The following is an 18,429-nucleotide window of genomic DNA, read 5'->3' as shown; positions in this document are numbered from 1 at the left end:
GAGGAAACTAGCTTTCTCTTCTCCTTCTCCCACCCAAACTCAAACCTGGACCAGCCCTGCCTAGTTTCTGAGAGCCGGCAAGATGCGCATGTTCGGGGTGGTATGGTTGTAGACCTGTGCTTCCCCATTCTGGGATGACTGTGGAGGCTGCACGTTCCGGAGGGGGCAGCCGGGAGATGGTGGATCTTCCATCTGCTTGAGTATCTCAGTCCCTCACTGACCACTTAGCGATGTAGTGTGATGTGAAATAACCTTTGCTATGTTAAGTCACTGAGCTATCTGGGGTATTTTTCTTTCTTTTTTTTTTTTTTTTTTTTTTTGAGATGGAGTCTTGCTCTGTCACCAGGCTGGAGTGCAGTGGCATGATCTCGGCTCACTGCAACCTCCGCTTCCCAGGTTCAAGCGATTCTCCTGCCTCAGCCTCCCGAGTATCTGGGACTACAGGTGCACCACCATGCCCAGATAATTTTTGCATTTTTGGTAGAGACAGGGTTTAACCATGTTGGCCAGAATGGTCTCACTCTCTTGACCTTGTGATCCGCCCGCCTCACCTTCCCAAAGTGCGGAGATTACAGGTGTGAGCCTCCACGCCCCACCTATCTGGGGTAATTTTTAACTCAGCATAGCCTGACTCTGTCTAGCACTGCTATTCATGTTAAAATAGCTGAAGTGATCACTAAACTAATCCACATAGAGCATGTTTCTAACACATTAATTATCAAACAGGTGGAAGGAAAAAACAGAACATGAAAAAGAGGAATGTAAAAGTCAATCCAAAGAAAGTAAGGGAAACAAAGGACACGTAGAGAAAACATGACAAAAGCATCTGAGACAATGAAAATAACTGTGGATGTCAATAATCATTATAAATATGAGTAGACTAAACTGTCAGTGAAACAACAGATATTGTCAAAGTAAATAAAATCTCGCCATGTGCTGTTTACACAAGACACAGTTTAAATATAAACATGGGGAGAATTGAAAGTCAATGGAAGGAGATAAGCCAAACCATAGTAACAAAAGCTGGAGCAGTTATGTTAATATCAGAGGCGTTCCAAGCCAAAAAGCTGGATATAATCACTACAAAATCATAGCTTTACACCACCAGGATAGAAGGTGGGACAATTATAAGCTTGGATATACCTAAAAACACAGGCTCAAAATACGTAAAGCAAAAAATTAACTTACAAGAAAAAATTTACAAATTTGCCACCATAGTAGAAGATTTTAACACATCTCAATTATGGATAGATCAAGTAGAACAAAATCAGTAAAAGTATAAAGATGTTTGATCTTACGGACAAACATGAAATGCTTCCGCCAACAACTGGAGACTATACATTAATTATAGGCACACTCAGAAGATTCATGAGAATTATTCAAGTGGTAGGCCATCAAGCTAGTCTGAACAAACGTCAAGGACTGGAATAATATAGAGGGCTTGTTCTCTGACCAAGATCAATTAAGTTAAATCAATAGTATAAAAACTCCACATACTCGGAAGCATAGAGTTATTACCATATGATCCAGCCACCCTACTCCTGGGTTGTACACCAAAGAGACTAATAAACTTGTCCACCTAAATGACATGTACACGAATGTGACAGCAGCATATTTACAATAGCCAAAAAAAAAAAAAATAGAAACAACTCACCTGTTCATCAACTAATGAATGGATAAACAAACTATGGTATATCCATTCAATAGACGACTATTTGGCCATTAAAACAAAGTAATGATAGATGCTACAGCATAGATGAGCCTTGAAAACATCATGCTGAGTGAAAGAAGATACTGAGAAAAGGCCATAGATTGCACAATTCCATTTGTGTGAGATTTCCACAACAGGCAAATCCATACAGACAGAAAGTAGGTTAGGTGGTTGCCAGGAACTGAGGGGAATAGAAAATAGCTGCTAATGGGTAGAGTTCTTTCTGGGGTGATGAAAATCATGGTGATGGGTTTGTGCAACATACACTCTGTGTGTTCAACATATTAAAACCCACTGAACTGTATACTTTTACAGAGTAATTTTATAACATGTGAATTGTATCTCAACAACGTTGTTATACAAAAAATCTTTCCATCAGGAATATTCAGCTGTGGGATCAAGTTGTTCCCTGTACACCTCCAGAGGTTGCCATTCACGTAGACTAAAAGGGAAATGATGCCCCCTTAGAGTTGGGCAATATGGTAATTTCACAGATAAATTCTACCAACCACTCAGGAACATATAATTCTAATATCACATATTTCTCCCTGTAGAATAAATAGGCAGCAATCTCCAGCTCACTTGTGGTTGGCATAAACTGCATCCCAAGTCCAGGCAAGGCCAGCATAAGAAGGAAACGTTATAGGCCAACTCATTAAACAGATTTAAAGATCCTAAAGCAAATATCAGCCAACTGATTCTGGCAATAGAGTAAAGAGATATTACATCATAATCAAGCAGTATTTAAACCAAGAACAAAAGATTGGTTTAACATTGGTAAATCATTGTAATCACCACATTAACAACTTAAATGAATCATATATGATCATCTCAAAATATATTGATAGGAAACAAGAGTTTTGTAAAATTCATAAGGCAGGACGGGCATGGTGGCTCACGCCTGTAATCCCAGCACTTTGGGAGACCAAGGCCAGTGGACCACCTGAGGTCAGGAGTTTGAGACCAGACTGGCCAACATGGTGACATGGAAACAATCCTGTCTCCACTAAAAATACAAAAATTATCCAGGCATGGTGGCACTTGCCGGGGGACCCAGCTACTAGGGAGGCTGAGGCATGAGAATCGCTTGAACTCAGGAGGCAGAGTTTGCATTGAGCCGAGATTGCACCAATGCACTCCAGCCTGGGTGAGAGAGAAAGACCCTGTCTCAAAAATAAATAAATAAATGAAAAAAACCTAGCAAACTAGGACTATAAAATGACACCCTTAATCTGATAAAGAATTAGAAGATTACTTATACACATTCACACACACACACACACACACACACAGCTGAAAGCTTTTCTTTTCATTAAAACCAAGAACAATGCAAAGATGCCTGCTATCACAACTCCTATCATATATATATATTTTGAGACAGAGTGGTGATGGCCTTACAATTACCCGCCTCAGCATCCCAAAGTGCTAGGATTACCCAGCTCCTATCACATTTTAATAAGCTACCAGGTGATTCTGACGTTGGTGAGCCAAGCACCCTCTCTGAACAACATGGGGCTGGAGAAACTATTTAGCCATTGAGATGGCTCTTGTTCCCAGTGGCTGAGCTCGCTACCAAACACCACTGCCAGCCACTGATCTGGCTATGCTTCCTTCCTTCATAATAACCCCACTGTTCTATTTTATTTTTCTTGGATCTTCACAATTGCCCCGTGAGACTGACTTAGCAAGAGTCACCTCCGTTTTACAGATACGAACACTGAGGCTAAGGTTATGACTGTGTGGCAGAGCTGCAGGGCAAGTCTGGAAACAGCATTGCATTCCCTCTCTGTGCAGACCACCGCCTCAGGAAATCCTCCTGTCCACCTCCCTAAACTAAGGCATCTGGGACTATGGGATGTGTTTACCTGTAGCCTGTGAGTCACGGCAGTAGTTCATTAAAGATTAGCAATTTGGCCAAGGGCGGTGGCTCACGCCTGTAATCTCAGAATTTGGGGAAGCTGAGGCGGGCGGATCACTTGAGGTCCAGAGTTTGAGACTCAGACTGGCCAAAATGGTGAAACCCTGTCTCTACCGAAAAATACAAAAACTAGCCAGGCCTGGTGGTGTGCGCCTGTAGTCCCAGCTACTCGGGAGGTTGAGGCAGGAGAATCGCTTGAATCTGGGAGGTGGAGGTTGCAGTGAGCCACGATCATGCCACTGCACTCCAGCCTGGGTAACAGAGCGAGACTCTGTCTCAAAAAAAGAAAAAACAGATTAGCAATTTGACCTTCAATGTCCTTGTTTCCTGGCAAAGTGTCATGCCATGTTGCATATGAACTTGTCATTTTTCTAGACCTGTTTTGTGTCTAAATGAGGTCTGTGTTGGAATCAACATCTAGAGAATTATTCCATTCCCTGAGGTTTTGTTCACATCTTTAATGACCCTCTAATGTACCCAGGCTTAGTTTTGGACACAAGGAAGACTAAATATTATGAGGCATACACACAAGTTCTGCCTCCTGAAGCAAGAGAGAAACTGCCCTTTTCCATGAACAATCTATCAGCCAGGAATGCACCAAGGAGGGGCCAGGATTATAACTCTGACGATGCAGGGAGGTGGACACACCATCCCCTATTGATGACTGAGGCTCAGACAGGATAGTGAAGTGGTTCAAGCCACGCAGCTGGCTGATACACAAAAGGAGAAGCAGCTGTACAGAGCAGGCTACAGAGGTCCAACCAACAGCTGAAGAACCCCGGGGAAAGGAGCAGCAGCCTGCCACTCCATAAAGAAGAAAGCCAGAAAGGGGGCACAGGGTGGGGAGAGGAAAGCCTTCTTTAAACAGAAATCAAGACAGTGAAGGTTGCATCTGCTGGGAGAATAAAGAGAAGAGCGTCTGTGGATGGGACGTGGTGGAAGAGGTGGGGAGGGGTCAGGCTGGTGAAGATGGTGAATACCAGTCCAGGGAGCCGGGGTTTGAGTCTATGGACAGGGCTTCTGAAGTCTCCTGCCAGCATGCTGTACCCCTCAAAGTGCTCTAGAGAGCCTAGGAAAGAATGGTAATAATGACAACCAACATCATTAACTGATCACCACATTCCAGGCACTTCACTTGGGTTATCTGATTTAATTCTCACAATCCCAACAGGCAGATACTATTGTCATTCCCATTTTACAGATGCAAAAGCTGAGGTAGAGAGATTATCTTGCTTGAGGCCCCTCTAAAAACCAAGTATTGGAACCCCAGAGCCTACCAAATGTAGGTTTTAACAACTGTATGAAGTCTCCTATTTTAAATACTCACATAAAGTATGTATTTCTTCTTTGATACACATGCATCTGTTTTATTTTTACTTTTTTGAGATGGAGGCTGGAGTGCAACGGCATGATCTCAGCTCACCACAACCTCCACCTCCTGGGTTCAAGTGATTCTCCTGCTTCAGCCTCCTGAGTAGCTGGGATTACAGGCATGCACCACCACGCCTGGCTAATTTTTTATTTTTAGTAGAGACAGGGTTTCTCCCTGTTGGTGAGGCTGGTCTTGAACTCCCGACCTCAGGTGATCCGCCCGCCTCGGCCTCCCTAGGATTACAGGTGTGAGCCACCGCACCTGACCACATCTCTTTTAATTCATTTAACTAATGAATGTCTTTGCCCCCAAATCCTCAGGTGAAACTACCCTCCAGGCATAGGCACTGTATTTTCTCTATGGCTTCATAAACCCCGGGCATGATGCTCAAAACCCAATAGTGGATGCTGGAGCCCAAGGAAGATTTTGAAGCAAATAGTGGTTGCAAGGTGTGGTATTGGCTTTCTGCTTCTAGCTAATGCTATTTCACTAAAAGATATTATCATCCCCATAACGTACAAAAAACTGGACAGAGAGGACCTGTTCATCTTTCTCCCTTAGCCTGTGTTAGGGTTGTCCAGCCCTGACATTCAGGGTCTCCGTACATTCAGATTCCCAGCAGGTTACCCAAAGGACCTATCGATACCACTCTGTCCCCTTCACTTCTTTCCTGGGGACATACTCTGAGCCCAACCCTGACCAAAACGTCCACAAAGATGTCTAAGCAGATCCCATAACCACTACCCCCAAGAGGCTCCCCATTCCCCGCCCATCACCACCTGCCCCATCATCTCCCATCTCCGGGCCTTTGCTCACACTGCTCCTTCCACCTGGAATGCTCTCTCCATCTCCACAATCCTGTCCACCCCTCAAAGTCTGTCTTACAGATCACCCACTTCATGAAGCCTTCCCTGATCCCTTCCTCCCTGATATCATTTGGCTCTGTGTCCCCACCCAAATCTCATCTTGAATTATAAGTCCTGCAATCCCCACATGTCAAGGGAGGAACCTGGTGGGAGGTTATCGGATCATGGGATTGGTGTCCCCCAAACTGTGAGTGAGTTCTCACGAGATCTGATGGTTCTTCAAGTGTCTGACAGTTCTTCCTTCACCTCACTCTCTCTCTGTCTCACCGGCTGCTATGTAAGACATGCCTCTTCCCTCATGATTGTAAGTTAACCTGGGGTCTCCCCAGCCATGGGGAACCGTGAGTCAATTAAACCTCTTTTCTTTATAAACTACCCAGTCTCAGGCAGTTCTTTACAGCAGTGTGAGAATGGACTAATATACTCTCCCATGATGGAAGTGACCAGTCCCTTCTCTGAAACAATCACCCTGTCTTAAGATAGACGCTAACCCACATTAGGAAAGAATTTCTCGTGCACATTTAAACATCTTTCTGACCAACACATCAGCCATGCAAGGACAGGATTTGTATGTAATTATTCTCTGAATCCCTTGCACATGGTAGGCAGTCAATACAAATTTCATGAGTAAATAAATTCAAGCATCACACTGTATACCCACTAACCACAGCTGCTAATGCTCTGTGGGTAGAACCAACTAGCAAAGTGCCCCAGGAAGAGGACCCTGTGAGAGCAGAGGCAGGCGCTCTGCCCAGTGTCATTGGAGCTGGCCACACATGTAGATTGCGTATCACCTGTCACATTCCTCAGCTCTCCCCACCAAACAGCTGTGCATCACTTACGATTTTCCCCCATGCCATCTTCTTGGAATCCCTGGGCTTCACAGGCTTTGGGTTTGGCAGTTTCCCCCTCAACCTTCCATTGGTGATGTTGAGTTTATTTAGGAATTATTTTTCTGGGGCAAGTCATAAGTGCTTGGCCACCAGCCAAGTAGAAAGGGGCTCTCCTCCACTCTGTCACGTCTTCCCAATGAAACTTCCCACTGTGAAATAACACCTACTCTTCTTAGTCAAAAAGGAAGGAAATTTGACATCAACAAAGGGGGCGACGTAATGTTGTTTTCTTTGCAAGGAAAGGAGGAAGTGCACCGGTTCTCCGCAGCACACAGCCAGACTCACCTATGGCTTACTAAAGCAGACACTAAGTCTCACGTATTTCAGGATACCTGCCCGTGAGCTCCCAGGCCCATGAGTCCACAAAAGGGCAGTGCTAAGGCCCATTCAACAACCCTCCCCGTCGCCCCAGTGCAGACCTGGCCTGGGCCTCCTGCAAGTAACAGGGATGAGCAGAACCAAGCCCTGGGTGCCTTTGCCCATAACCTGCTTTCAAGCACCCATAAGAGACTCCTAAAAAAATAAACCTCCTACCCGGCCAGTTGCTGCTGGCTTCATCTCTTCAGCTTGAATTTCAGTAATGACTTCGCTTCTGGATAAAACACAGATGTCGCAAGGAAGCGTTACAACTTAAATGATTTTGAAACCACATCCATTTCAAGGTGGGAGGGGGAAGTAGGAAGCTGTAATATCCCCCAAGGAAGTGTGGGAAGGGATCCTTGAAGAGAATGGGCCTGTACAGATCAGACTAGGCAAAGACAACAGTCCCCCATGGCAGAGTCCTGGTCATACCCTGGAAATGAACCATTATAATAAATGAAGCACATACCTGGGGTATCTGGTCTATGCTAAATAGCCTGGGGAGCTTCAGGCTCAGCATCTTGGAGCTGGATTGGACAGACCAGTGGGTGATGGCACCTCCCTGTTACCAGGCCTCACTCAAAGAGCTGTCATGGCCTGGGGCATCTCTGCCTAGTTGGTGCTGTGCTGCTTCCCTGGAAGAGGACAGCATGAAGAGAGCAGTCAGTTTCAGCCTAACTCCAGCTTGTTCAACTATTGAACATATGCTTGCTACATATACATGATGGCACAAGATCAAGCTTCCTTGAAAACAGCGAAAGGATCAGGCTGCTGAGTCATCCTCTCCGAGAGTGCTGGACCGAGGTAATTAAATAATAATACGGGTGATTACTATGGTCTGAATTTTTGTGTCTCCCCAAAATTCATATGTCTAAACCTAATCTCTAATGTGGTGATAAGGAGCAAGGCTTTGGGCAAGTGACTAGGTCACAGAGGCTCTGCCCTTATGAGTGGGATTAGTGCTCATATAAAAGAGGTCTGAGGGAGCTTGTTCATTCCTTCCTCTGCGTGAGGACACATAGAAGGAGACATCTATGAGAAATGGGCCCTCACCAGACGGGGAATCTGCTGGCACCACGACCTTGGACTTCGCAGCCTCCAAAGCTATTAGCAATACATTTCTGCTGTTTATAAACTACCCAGTCTTAGGTGTTTTGTGATAGCATGCCAAATGAACTAAGACAGTGATCGTAAAATCGCAGAGCTAAGGCCAGATTGGTGGCTCATGCCTGTAATCCCAGAAATTTGGGAGACTGAAGTGGGAGGATCAGTTGAGCCCCAGAGTTCAAGACCAGCCTGGGCAATAGAGTGAGACCTTGTTTCTACAAAAAAAAAAAATTAAAAATTAGCTGGGCTTGGTGTTGTAGTCCCAGCTACTTGAGGGCAGGCTGAAGTGAGATCACTTGAGCCCAGGAAGTCAAGGCTGCCCTGAGCCATGATCATACCACTGCACTTCAGCCTGGGCAACACAGCAAGACTCTGTCTCAAAAAAAAACAAAAATACCGCAGAGCTGGAAAGGGCCTCAGAGGTCACCCAGTCTTCTCATGTTACACTTGAAGGTGGGAAGGGTGGCGTAACTTTCCCAAGGCTGCACTGCAGTGGGAGAGCTGGGCTGTTCACTGTCCACTCTACCGGAGGCTGTCCCTGGAAGGAGAGTGGGATCTTAAGTCTGTATCCAGCCAGTGGGTGGAAGAGGACCAGGAGCTGGCCCAGGTCATAGAATCAACTCTTCCAGAAAGCTGACTGGTGCTTGGTTGCCCTGAGACACACAAAAGAACCAAGCCAAGCAAATAAATCCAAGGTACTCATTGGAGTAGTCTTCCCCCTCCGTCCCTCCCTCCCTCCTTCCCTCCCTCCTTCCCGCCTTCCTTCCTTCCCTTCCTTCCTTCCTTGATTACTTTCTTCTTGTTTTCTTTCTTTCTTGTGGTGTGATCTCAGCTAACTGCAACTTCCACCTCTCAGGTTCAAGAGATTCTCCCACCTCCACCTCCAAGTAGCTAGGACTCTAGGTGCATACCACCATGCCCAGCTAAGTTTTGTAGTTTTTGGCAGAAAGGAGGTTTCATCATGTTGGCCAGGCTGGTCTCTAAGTCCTAAGCTCAAGTGACCCACCTGCCTCCACCTTCCAAAATGCAGGGATTATGGGCATGAGCCACAGCACCCAGCCTCCACTCATAGTTCATAGAAATAAGTGTATTCAAAATCAACGAGAGCATCTTCACAACTACAGCCACTCTTGAGTCGCCTCACAGTTTGCTTGAAAAATACTCTCATCGCCAACAAAGTTGTTTGAAATCTATATGTTTTAAAGTGGTGTTTAATGCTAATTGCTGAAAAATGTGTCCCAAGTCACAAGTACTCATTTGCTGTTATTATGCTTTCTGAAATTTGCTTTCAAATACACATAGATAGCATGATACGGAAATGTTAATTTTAATATAGACCTCTGGCGGGGGTGGGGGTGTGATTAGTTAGCATTTGAAAGACGAATCATAAACTCAAACACACATTCTGGAGAGTACATCTTTGGTTCAGTTGGGGTTATTTTTAACCAACATCAGAGGGTTTGCTAATCAGCAGAGCGAATGCTGTTTCTTTGGAGGAATGAGTGGAATTAGAGATATGTGAATTAGAGAGAAGGTTCCCTGTCTCTTGCATGACAGCTGTGGTACACCCCAAAGAGGCTGCTCCTCTGAATGAGCCCAGATGAGCCCTTTGGGGAAGAGTCAATGGTTTGAATACAACTAGAAGTTCAGCTGAAGTATGCCACAAGACAGCTTTTCTCATCGGCCACATGTGAGCTTTCAAGCAAGGTGTGCCTAAGAGTTCCTAAAAGAATAGCTTGCTGTAGCTGGGCATGGTGGCTCACACCTGTAATCTCAGCACTTTGGGAACCTGAGGCAGGTGGATTGCTCGAGTTAAACAGTTTGAGACCAGTCTGGGCAACATGGGCAACATGGTGAAACCCCGTCTCTACCAAATATACAAAAATAAACCAGGCATGGTAGCATGTGCCTGTGGTCCCAGCTACTCAGGAGGAAGAGTGGCTTGCTGGGGTGTGTTAGGTCATTACACTGTTTCTCTGTAATGTAGAGATGGGTTTTCTTCATGTTGGTCAGGCTGGTTTTGAACTTCTGACCTCAGGTGATCCATTGTTTCTCTGCCTACTTGTGGGTGCCTGTAATCCCAGCTACTTGGGAGGCTGAGGCTGGAGAATCACTTGAATTTGAGAGGTGGAGGTTGCAGTGAGCTGAGATTGTGCCACTGCACTCCAACCTGGGTGACAGAGCAAGACTTCATCTCAAAAAAATAAAAATAAATAAATTTTTAAAAAACAGATATTCACGGTGGAACTCAGCCTGAATCTTTCACTGTGCTGTGCCACCTGGTGCTGAGATCGTGGGGGTCCTTCTAGTTCTCAGGTACCTGCAGATACTCAATGAGCCTAGGACTGTATTTCAATGAACTTCAGACACTATCAGTTGGAAGTCATGCTGCTATTTTTGTGCACCACTAACACACACTCAAACACACACACACACACACACACACAAATACTGCCAATTTTATCATGAAGCACCTTGATGGGAAATTAATCCTGATTTCAGAGCTTTTAAATTGTCACCAAAAAAAGCACATGTTGAAATTAGCTGATGAAATACAGTCATTGTGAATGAGCAATTGGCTTAAGTCCATCTGCAATGATTACTCTCTCCAAACTCACTACTCTGCTCTTTTTCTTTCTTTCTTTCTTTTTTTTTTTTTTTTTTTTTTTTGTAGAGATGGGTCTTCTCCATGTTGGTCAGGCTGGTTTTGAACTTCTGACCTCAGGTGATCCACCCACCTCAGGCTCCCAAAGTGCTGAGATTACAGGTGTGAGCCACCGCACCCAGCCCACTTGCTTTTTACAGGGATCTTTAAAGGTTCTTTTACCACAAAACCAAGACTTGCACCTGGAAGACCATATCCCTGTGAATAAACCTCAATCTGTGTTACATTTTTTTGCCTCTATTTCTTTCCCTCTCTCTGGATTGTGCCAGGTGCTTTCTGAAAGGATCCCAAATAAATATTTGCTGGGAAAGGCCAGAGTTACCCAGTGTTCCCCAGACAGACTATTATCCTAATAAAGGAACACAGCGACCCCCAATATGGAAACCTCTGGATAGACCCACCTGTAATGCCACTTCCTTGTTCCCAAAAAATACATTGGAAAACAAAATACTTAATCCATAGTTGGGCAACTCATAGGAAAGGCAAAGAATTCCATTTGGTAGGAAGTTTCTCCATGCTTGCCTTAGAATGGAAACATGAGCCCCGGAAGCTCCTGAGAAGTCATCCAGTCTAAATCACCACTGGATGTCTGGATTTTGTTGAAGGCGTTTCAGACAAGTGACCATACATTTGACCCAAAGAAGCAAGGGTAACAGAGGGGTTTCAGGTTTTGTGAGAAGGCAGCGAGGAGATGTCGGGAGAAGGAAGCCAGCATCACCATTCTGCTTACCCTCAGAGTGGTCTGGCTGCCTCCTGTGTATGGCAGGAGGAGCTGGCTTCTTTAGCCAGAGCTGTGAGGTGTGGGGTCGGAGCATGGCTGGAGAACAGAGAGTAAGAGGTGAAGGCAAGGTCCTGCATTCAGGCAGATACTGGGTGGCTGGGCCACACTTCTGATCCTCTCCCTCCCATGGGGCTCCTGTCTAACCTCCTTTATGTGGACAGAAAACAGCACAGAGCCCAGGAGGTGACCAAGGCAGAGTCTTGATCCCATCACTGTGCCAGAAGGCCCTGGCAGTCCTCACCACCACCAAGGACTGAATTGCACCCTGGGGGAAGATGGAGGGAGGCATCCTCCATCCTCCACCCAGAAGCAGGGTGCCCAGTCGCTTGCAGACTTGTGTTCTACCTTAAAACATGTGATCAAAATTAAAACCTGTATGCATCAAAGCACACTATCAAGAGTGAAAAGACAGCCCATGGAATGGGAGATTTGCAAATCAGATGTCTATAAGAAACTGATATCCAGAATGTATAAAGAATGCCCAGAACTTGGCCAGGCGCGGTGGCTCACACCTATCATCCCAGCACCTTGGGAGGAAGAGGCAGGTCGATCACAAGGTCACGAGATTGAGACCAGCCTGGCCAACATGGTGAAATCCCATCTCTACTAAAAAGACCCTGTCTCTACTAAAAATACAAAATTAGCCAGGTGTGGTGGCGCATGCCTGTAATCCCAGCTGCTCAGGATGCTGAGGCAGGAGGATCGCTTGAACCCAGGAGGCAGAAGTTGCAGTGAGCCGAGATCGCACTACTGCACTCCAGCCTGGTCAACAAGAGTGAAACTCCTTGTCAAAAAAAAAAAAAAAAGAATTCCCAGAACTTGATGAAAAATGGGCAATTGGTTTGAATAGATATTTCTTCCAAGCCCATTCAAAAATGGGCAAATGGTTTGAATAGATATTTCTTCCAAAATATACAGACAGCCAATATAAAAGAAAAAAACGAAACCACCAATAGGCACAGGAAAATATTCTCAGCACCACTAGTCATTAGGGAAGTACAATTCTAAACCGTGATGGGATACTGCTTTCTAGCCATTAGGATGGCTCCTACCAAAAACCAAAACAAACAAAAACACAGAAGGTTAGTACTGGCAAGGGTGTGGCGAAACGGAAACTCGTGCCCTTCTGATGGGACTGTAAAACGGTACCACAGCTATGGAAAACAGTACAACAGTTTCTCAAAAAGTTAAACAGAACTACCACCATACAATCCAGCAATTTCACTTCTAGGCATATACACAAAAGAAGCGAAGGGGGCGGAAACCAATTTTTTTTCTTGACAGGGTCTCACTTTGTCACCCAGGGTAGCGTGCCTCACCGCAGCCTTGACCTCCTGGGTTTAAGTGATCCTCCCACCTCAGCCTCCCAAGGAGCTGGGGCCATAGATGGACACCACCACACTGTCTAATTTTTGTATTTTTTGTAGAGATGGGGTCTCCCTATATTGTCCAGGCTGGTCTCGAACTCCTGGGCTCAAGTGATCCTCCCACCTTGGCCTCCTAAAGTGCTGGGATTACAGGTGTGAGCCACCATGCACAACCTGAAGCAGGTATTTCTAAACCAATTTTCATAGCAGTATCATTCACAACAACCAAAAGGTGGAAGCCCAGATACACATCAGCAGGTGAATGGATAAACAAAATGTGGTATATCCATACAACGAAATATTACTCAGCCTGAAGAAACGATAAAGGCCCAATGTGGTGGTTCATGCCTGTAATCTCAGCTACTCCAGAGGCTGAGGTGGGAGGACTGCTTGAGCCCTGGAGTTCGAGGCCACTGTGAGCTGTGATCACATCACTGCACTCCAGGCTGGGCAACAGAGCAAGACCCTGTTTCAGAAAAAAAGGAATAGAATTCAAATACATGTTTCAACATGGTTGAGGCTTGAAAAAATTAAATGAAATAAGCCAGACAACACAAAGGAACAAATATACGATCCATTAAGAATAGGTATATTTATAGAGACATGTATGTAAAGACAGTCTGGCAGGGGGCCAAGGGGGCGGGTGGGGGATGGGGAATTAGTGTGTAAGGGATATGTGGTTTCTATTTGGGAAGATGTAAAAGTTGTGGAGATAAGAGGTTCTCGTAGCCGCTCAATGCCAATGAATTATACATTTTTAAGTGCTTAGAATGACAAATTTTATGTTATGTATATTTTACAACAATAAGAAAGTATCATAAAAAAGCATGTGCTTTTTGTAGTCTGCTTCATAATTTATAGTTGTTTTAATACAAAAATTTATTTTCTCCAAATCTTCCAGAAAAAAACACATATTACATACATCCTGCTGCTGCGCACCACACGCCCCTGCTATTCTGAGAAGCACAGACTAGTTCAACCCACCCTTCTTCCATTTTTTTGGCTCACTGCAACCTCCATCTTGTGGGTTCAAGGGATTCTCCTACCTCAGCCTCCCAAATAGCTGAGACTACAGGTATGCACCACCACACCCGGCCAATTTCTGTATTTTTAGTAGAGACAGAGTTTCACCATGTTGGCCAGGGTGGTCTCGATCTCCTACCTCATGATCCACCTGTATCAGCCTCCCAAAGTTCTGGAATTACAGGTAGGAGCCACTGTGCCCAGCCCCTTCTTCTCCTGAGAACCTCAGATAGGAAATGGCTTGTCTGAGGTCACACAGTGAGGACCTGGCAAAGTCAAAATTAAAGAAGGACTCTAACGAACAGTGGGAACATGTGCATGGACATAGACCAGAGTCAGAAGGACCAGAACCTCATCCAGCCTTGCCACTGCCTGAATCCACCACGGAGAGAAAAGGACCAATTCACAGGACAGGGAGCTGGAGGGCAGCTGAGGTCACTCATCAGCTGCATGACACATGCCTGAACTTCAGCCTCCCTGCAGCGTGTGTCAAATGCCCACCTCAGTAAGATTATAAACAACTCGCAAGTAGCTTGCTTGCCATTCATTAAAACCGTGATTATGTCGGCTCACATAGTGCTTTCCAAACTGCAGGTCACAACCTCAATGGATCGTGAAATGATTTAGTGAGTCATGACTAACATTTAAAGATAGAATCATATAGAAAAGAATGGACAGAAAACATCAGTGCATTGCAGAGTACAGGTAAGTTTTGTGGCAGTTGTTATATGTGTTATAGATATTGGTTGCTATGTCATGTGTGACTGTATGCCAGCTACTGAGTTACAGCCTTGAGCAGTTCCCATTGCTCTCCCCAGAAGGAAACTAGGAAAGCCAATCTCAAGCTTGCACAGGCTTTTAACTGCTTGAGAAAAAATGTTTAGGAGTAACTGTGACATGAACCCCAAAATTCCTGTCCTCTGCATGGCAGAAACCAAGAGAACATATCCTCACATGGTCGCAAGGTTAAGCTCTTAAGGACACAAAACAAGACAGAGAAATTTCATCTGGTATTGGTTTCAGGGACCCGTAGCGAAGTTTGTAACTGAGCAGTCTGGCAGGCTGGCTTGAGAAGCGGGCTTCTAGGGGTCCTAAAGCCACATGCCATCCTGTGATGCCCCTCTCTTCATTACAGAACACAGAGAGACAAATTCTTAGCACTAAGTACAGTAGATTCGCTACCACCTAAGACCGGTCTCACAAATCCCTTTTTCTACTAATCAAACCCTTGCAGAGGAGATGAAGAGTTTACTGTTTTACCCTGACAGAGAAATAGAGAGAGACCAGAAACTTGGCTGGTAAGAATTTCTTACCCTTCTTGCTGGCATGCCAGGTTTCTGGGTTCCCTTTCTCTTCAACTTCCAGAAGAATGAAGCGGCTTGTGATGGCCTGGCTCACTAGTGCTATAGCTGTGGGGTTCAAGCCATTTTACAAGAGAAAATCACCCTTTACTGTTTTATGGAACCATAGGCAAGATCCTTAATTTGCAAAATGCTGCCCAACAGGTTGCATTAATATTTTTTTCCATCCCAGCAAAATGCATATAACAAAACAGACATTAGTCACCTCATTCAGCACCCAATATCAGCCTGGAAAAGCTCAAACTTTTCCCCATTCATCCCTGGTTTTGATCCACTCCAGGTGGGGAGGAAAGAGCTCCGAATGGTAATTCACAATGGGGTCTCTGGGCAAGGTGAAGAGCAGATAGTCGCCCCGAGATACAGGCCTGTTGAGCTTTATTTAGGGCATATCGAATATGACTAGACAAATTAGGAGGGTTCTCTGAATTAGAGCTGCTGGACTTCCATCAACAGGCCCTCCTGAGATCCCATCCATGTATACAAACACACACAAAGAGGAGACAGACAGAAGGCCTTCCAAGTCAGATCCCTAACCAAGAACTCCAAGAGTATCCCTTCCAAACTATCCTATTCTCCCTCCGAGAAACCTCTACAAAATCTTCCTGATTGAGGATAAGTCTTGCAAACCAGGACTCTTCCTACTAGTTAGAAAGAGCCAACCAAGACCCCACCAGGAGCTGAACAGACACCCCACAATGGGGCTACAGACACCACACCATAGGGTTACAGAACCAGTCAGGAGAAGGAAGGAGGCGACGTCGCTTAGGATACTCACCAACCCAGACATCCCACAATGGGGCTACACAGACACCCTGTGATAGGGCTACACACAGTGTCTCCCCAGGACAATTTCTCCATTGAATTAAAGCCATGTACATTGGGTTGGCAGCGCCCCCGCCAGTAGAGAGAGTACCAGAGTCAGCCCCCAGCCCAAGAGAACTGGGCAGCCACCGGGACTGGTTTCTGGATCCATCATTGGAAGGGGGCCACTGAAACAAAGGCAATCCTGGATGAGCCCCCACATTTGTAAACACCCAAGAGGTTCACCTTGCCTGCTGCCTAGACAGAGCCGGTTCATCAAGACAGGGGAGTTGCAGTAGAGAAAGAGAAAGAGTCATTCTCTCAGAGTCTGCTGTGTGGGAGACTGGAGTTTTGTTATTACTCAAATAAGTCTCCCCAAGCATTCGGGGAGCAGAGTTGTTGCCTTTTTTTGCTGTTGTTTTTTTGAGACCGTCTCGCTCTTGTTGTCCAGCCTGTAGTGCAGTGGTGCTATCTCGGCTCACTGCAACCTCCGCCTCCCGAGTTCAAGCAATTCTCCTGCCTCAGCCTCCAAAGTAGGTGGAATTACAGGCGCATGCCACCGCATCTGGCTAATTTTTGTAGTTTTAGTAGAGATGGGGTTTTACCATGTTGGCTAGGTTGGTCTCGAGCTCCTGACCTCAGGTGATCTGCCCACCTCGGCCTCCCAAAGCACTGGGATTACAGACGTGAGCCACCATGCCCGGCTGGGGAGCAGAGTTTTTAACGGATAACTTGGTGGATTGTGAGGGTAACCGGTGAGCCAGGAGCGCTGGTCAGGGATGAAATCATACGGAGTAGGAGCTGTCCCCTTACACTGAGTCAGTTCCTCAGGTGGGGCCCACATGATCAGATGAGCCAGTTTATTGATGTGGGTGGGGCCAGCTGATCCATCAAGTACAGGGGCTGCAAAATATCTCAAGACCTGATTTTAGGAGGACTTTAGGGAGGGTCAGAATCTTGTGGCCTCCAGCTGCATGACTCCTAAACCATCATTTCTAATCCCATGGCTAATGTTAGTTTAGTCCCCAGGCGAGAAGGAGGCCTGCTTTGCCAAAGGGCTGTTACCACTTTTGTTTAAACCATAAACTACAAACCAAGTTTCTCCCAAAGTAAGTTCAGCTTATGCCCAGGAATGAACAAAGATTGGAGGTTAGAAGCAAGATGGAGTCAGTTAAGTTAGATCTCTTTCACTGTCTCAGTCACAGTTTTGCAAAGGTGGTTTCACTCACATTCCCTGATGTATTACAAGTACCCAGGACTGCCTGTGCTTGGAGAATGTTCTATGAAGATGGGGAGAGGCACACAGAGCTTGGGATTTTGGATCACTGAGGTCAGGTCTCTCTGCCCTCTCCTAGGTTTGAATTTGGCTGGGCTTTTTCCAAACGACTTCCATTTTTGTTATCTGTGAAATAAGAATATGAATACCTCCCTGGCCACGGCTATGGGGGAGCTCAAATGAAACAATAATAGATGTGAACAGACTTTATTAACTACAAAACACTGAATCAATGCCAGTGGTATTTACCATTGTGGCTACTGTTACTGTAAAGAACACATTCAGAAGAGTGAGCTGTCTGCTGCAAAAACTCTTAAGATGATTTAAAAAACAAAAATTGAGGCTGTACACGGTGGCTCGTGTCTGTAATCCTAGCAACCTTGGGAGGCCGAGACAGGCAGATTGCCTGAGCTCAGTTCAAGACCAGCCTGGACAACATGGTGAAACCCTGTCTCTACTAAAACACAAAAAATTAGCAGGGCATGGTGGTGTCCACCTGTGGTCCCAGCCGCTCAGGTGGCTGAGGCACAAGAATTGCTTGAACCTGGGAGGCAGAGGTTGCAATGAGCTGAGATTGCACCACTGCACTCCAGCCTGGGTGAGAGAATGAGACTCAGTCTCAAAAAAAAAAAAAAAAAAAAATTTAGGTAAAATATACATATATAATTTACCATCTAGTTTAGTGATTGTAAATACATTTATATTCTTTTTTCTCCCCTGCATCTCCCACCTCCTTTCTGGCCTCTGATAACCACCAACCTACTCTCTATCTTCAAGGATGGAGGTTTTTAACCTGGGGTTCGTGGAAATTCATGAATCGGCCTTAGGGAGTTCATCAAATTATAGGTTAAATTATGTGTGGGTGGGTGCATATGTGTGTGTGTGTGTGTGTCAGTGGGGACAGGGGCCATGGCTTTTAACAAAGTTT

The 18,429-nt window shown here is 45.5% G+C and overlaps 1 protein-coding gene across 10 annotated transcripts in view; it reads right to left on the bottom strand.

Moving 5' to 3' along the window:
- The window catches only part of PAQR5 (progestin and adipoQ receptor family member 5), a 92,606-nt gene that overhangs the window by 37,488 nt on the left and 36,689 nt on the right, over positions 1 to 18,429 (bottom strand). For 8 of the 10 annotated variants that reach the window (XM_078333508.1, XM_035259049.3, XM_078333506.1 and 5 more), the window contains one exon: positions 7,590 to 7,755. The exons of the other annotated variants lie outside the window; for them this stretch is intronic. In XM_078333508.1, coding sequence (XP_078189634.1) covers positions 7,590 to 7,640 — 51 coding nt within the window. In that variant the 5' untranslated portion in view covers positions 7,641 to 7,755. The remainder of the gene's footprint in view (positions 1 to 7,589; positions 7,756 to 18,429) is intronic. 10 annotated transcript variants of the gene reach the window in all.

Source organism: Callithrix jacchus, chromosome 8, assembly GCF_049354715.1.
Source record: "Callithrix jacchus isolate 240 chromosome 8, calJac240_pri, whole genome shotgun sequence".
Lineage (NCBI taxonomy): Eukaryota > Metazoa > Chordata > Mammalia > Primates > Cebidae > Callithrix > Callithrix jacchus.
Note: the sequence above shows the minus strand (reverse complement) of the source record. Positions and strands in the feature narration are given on the sequence as shown.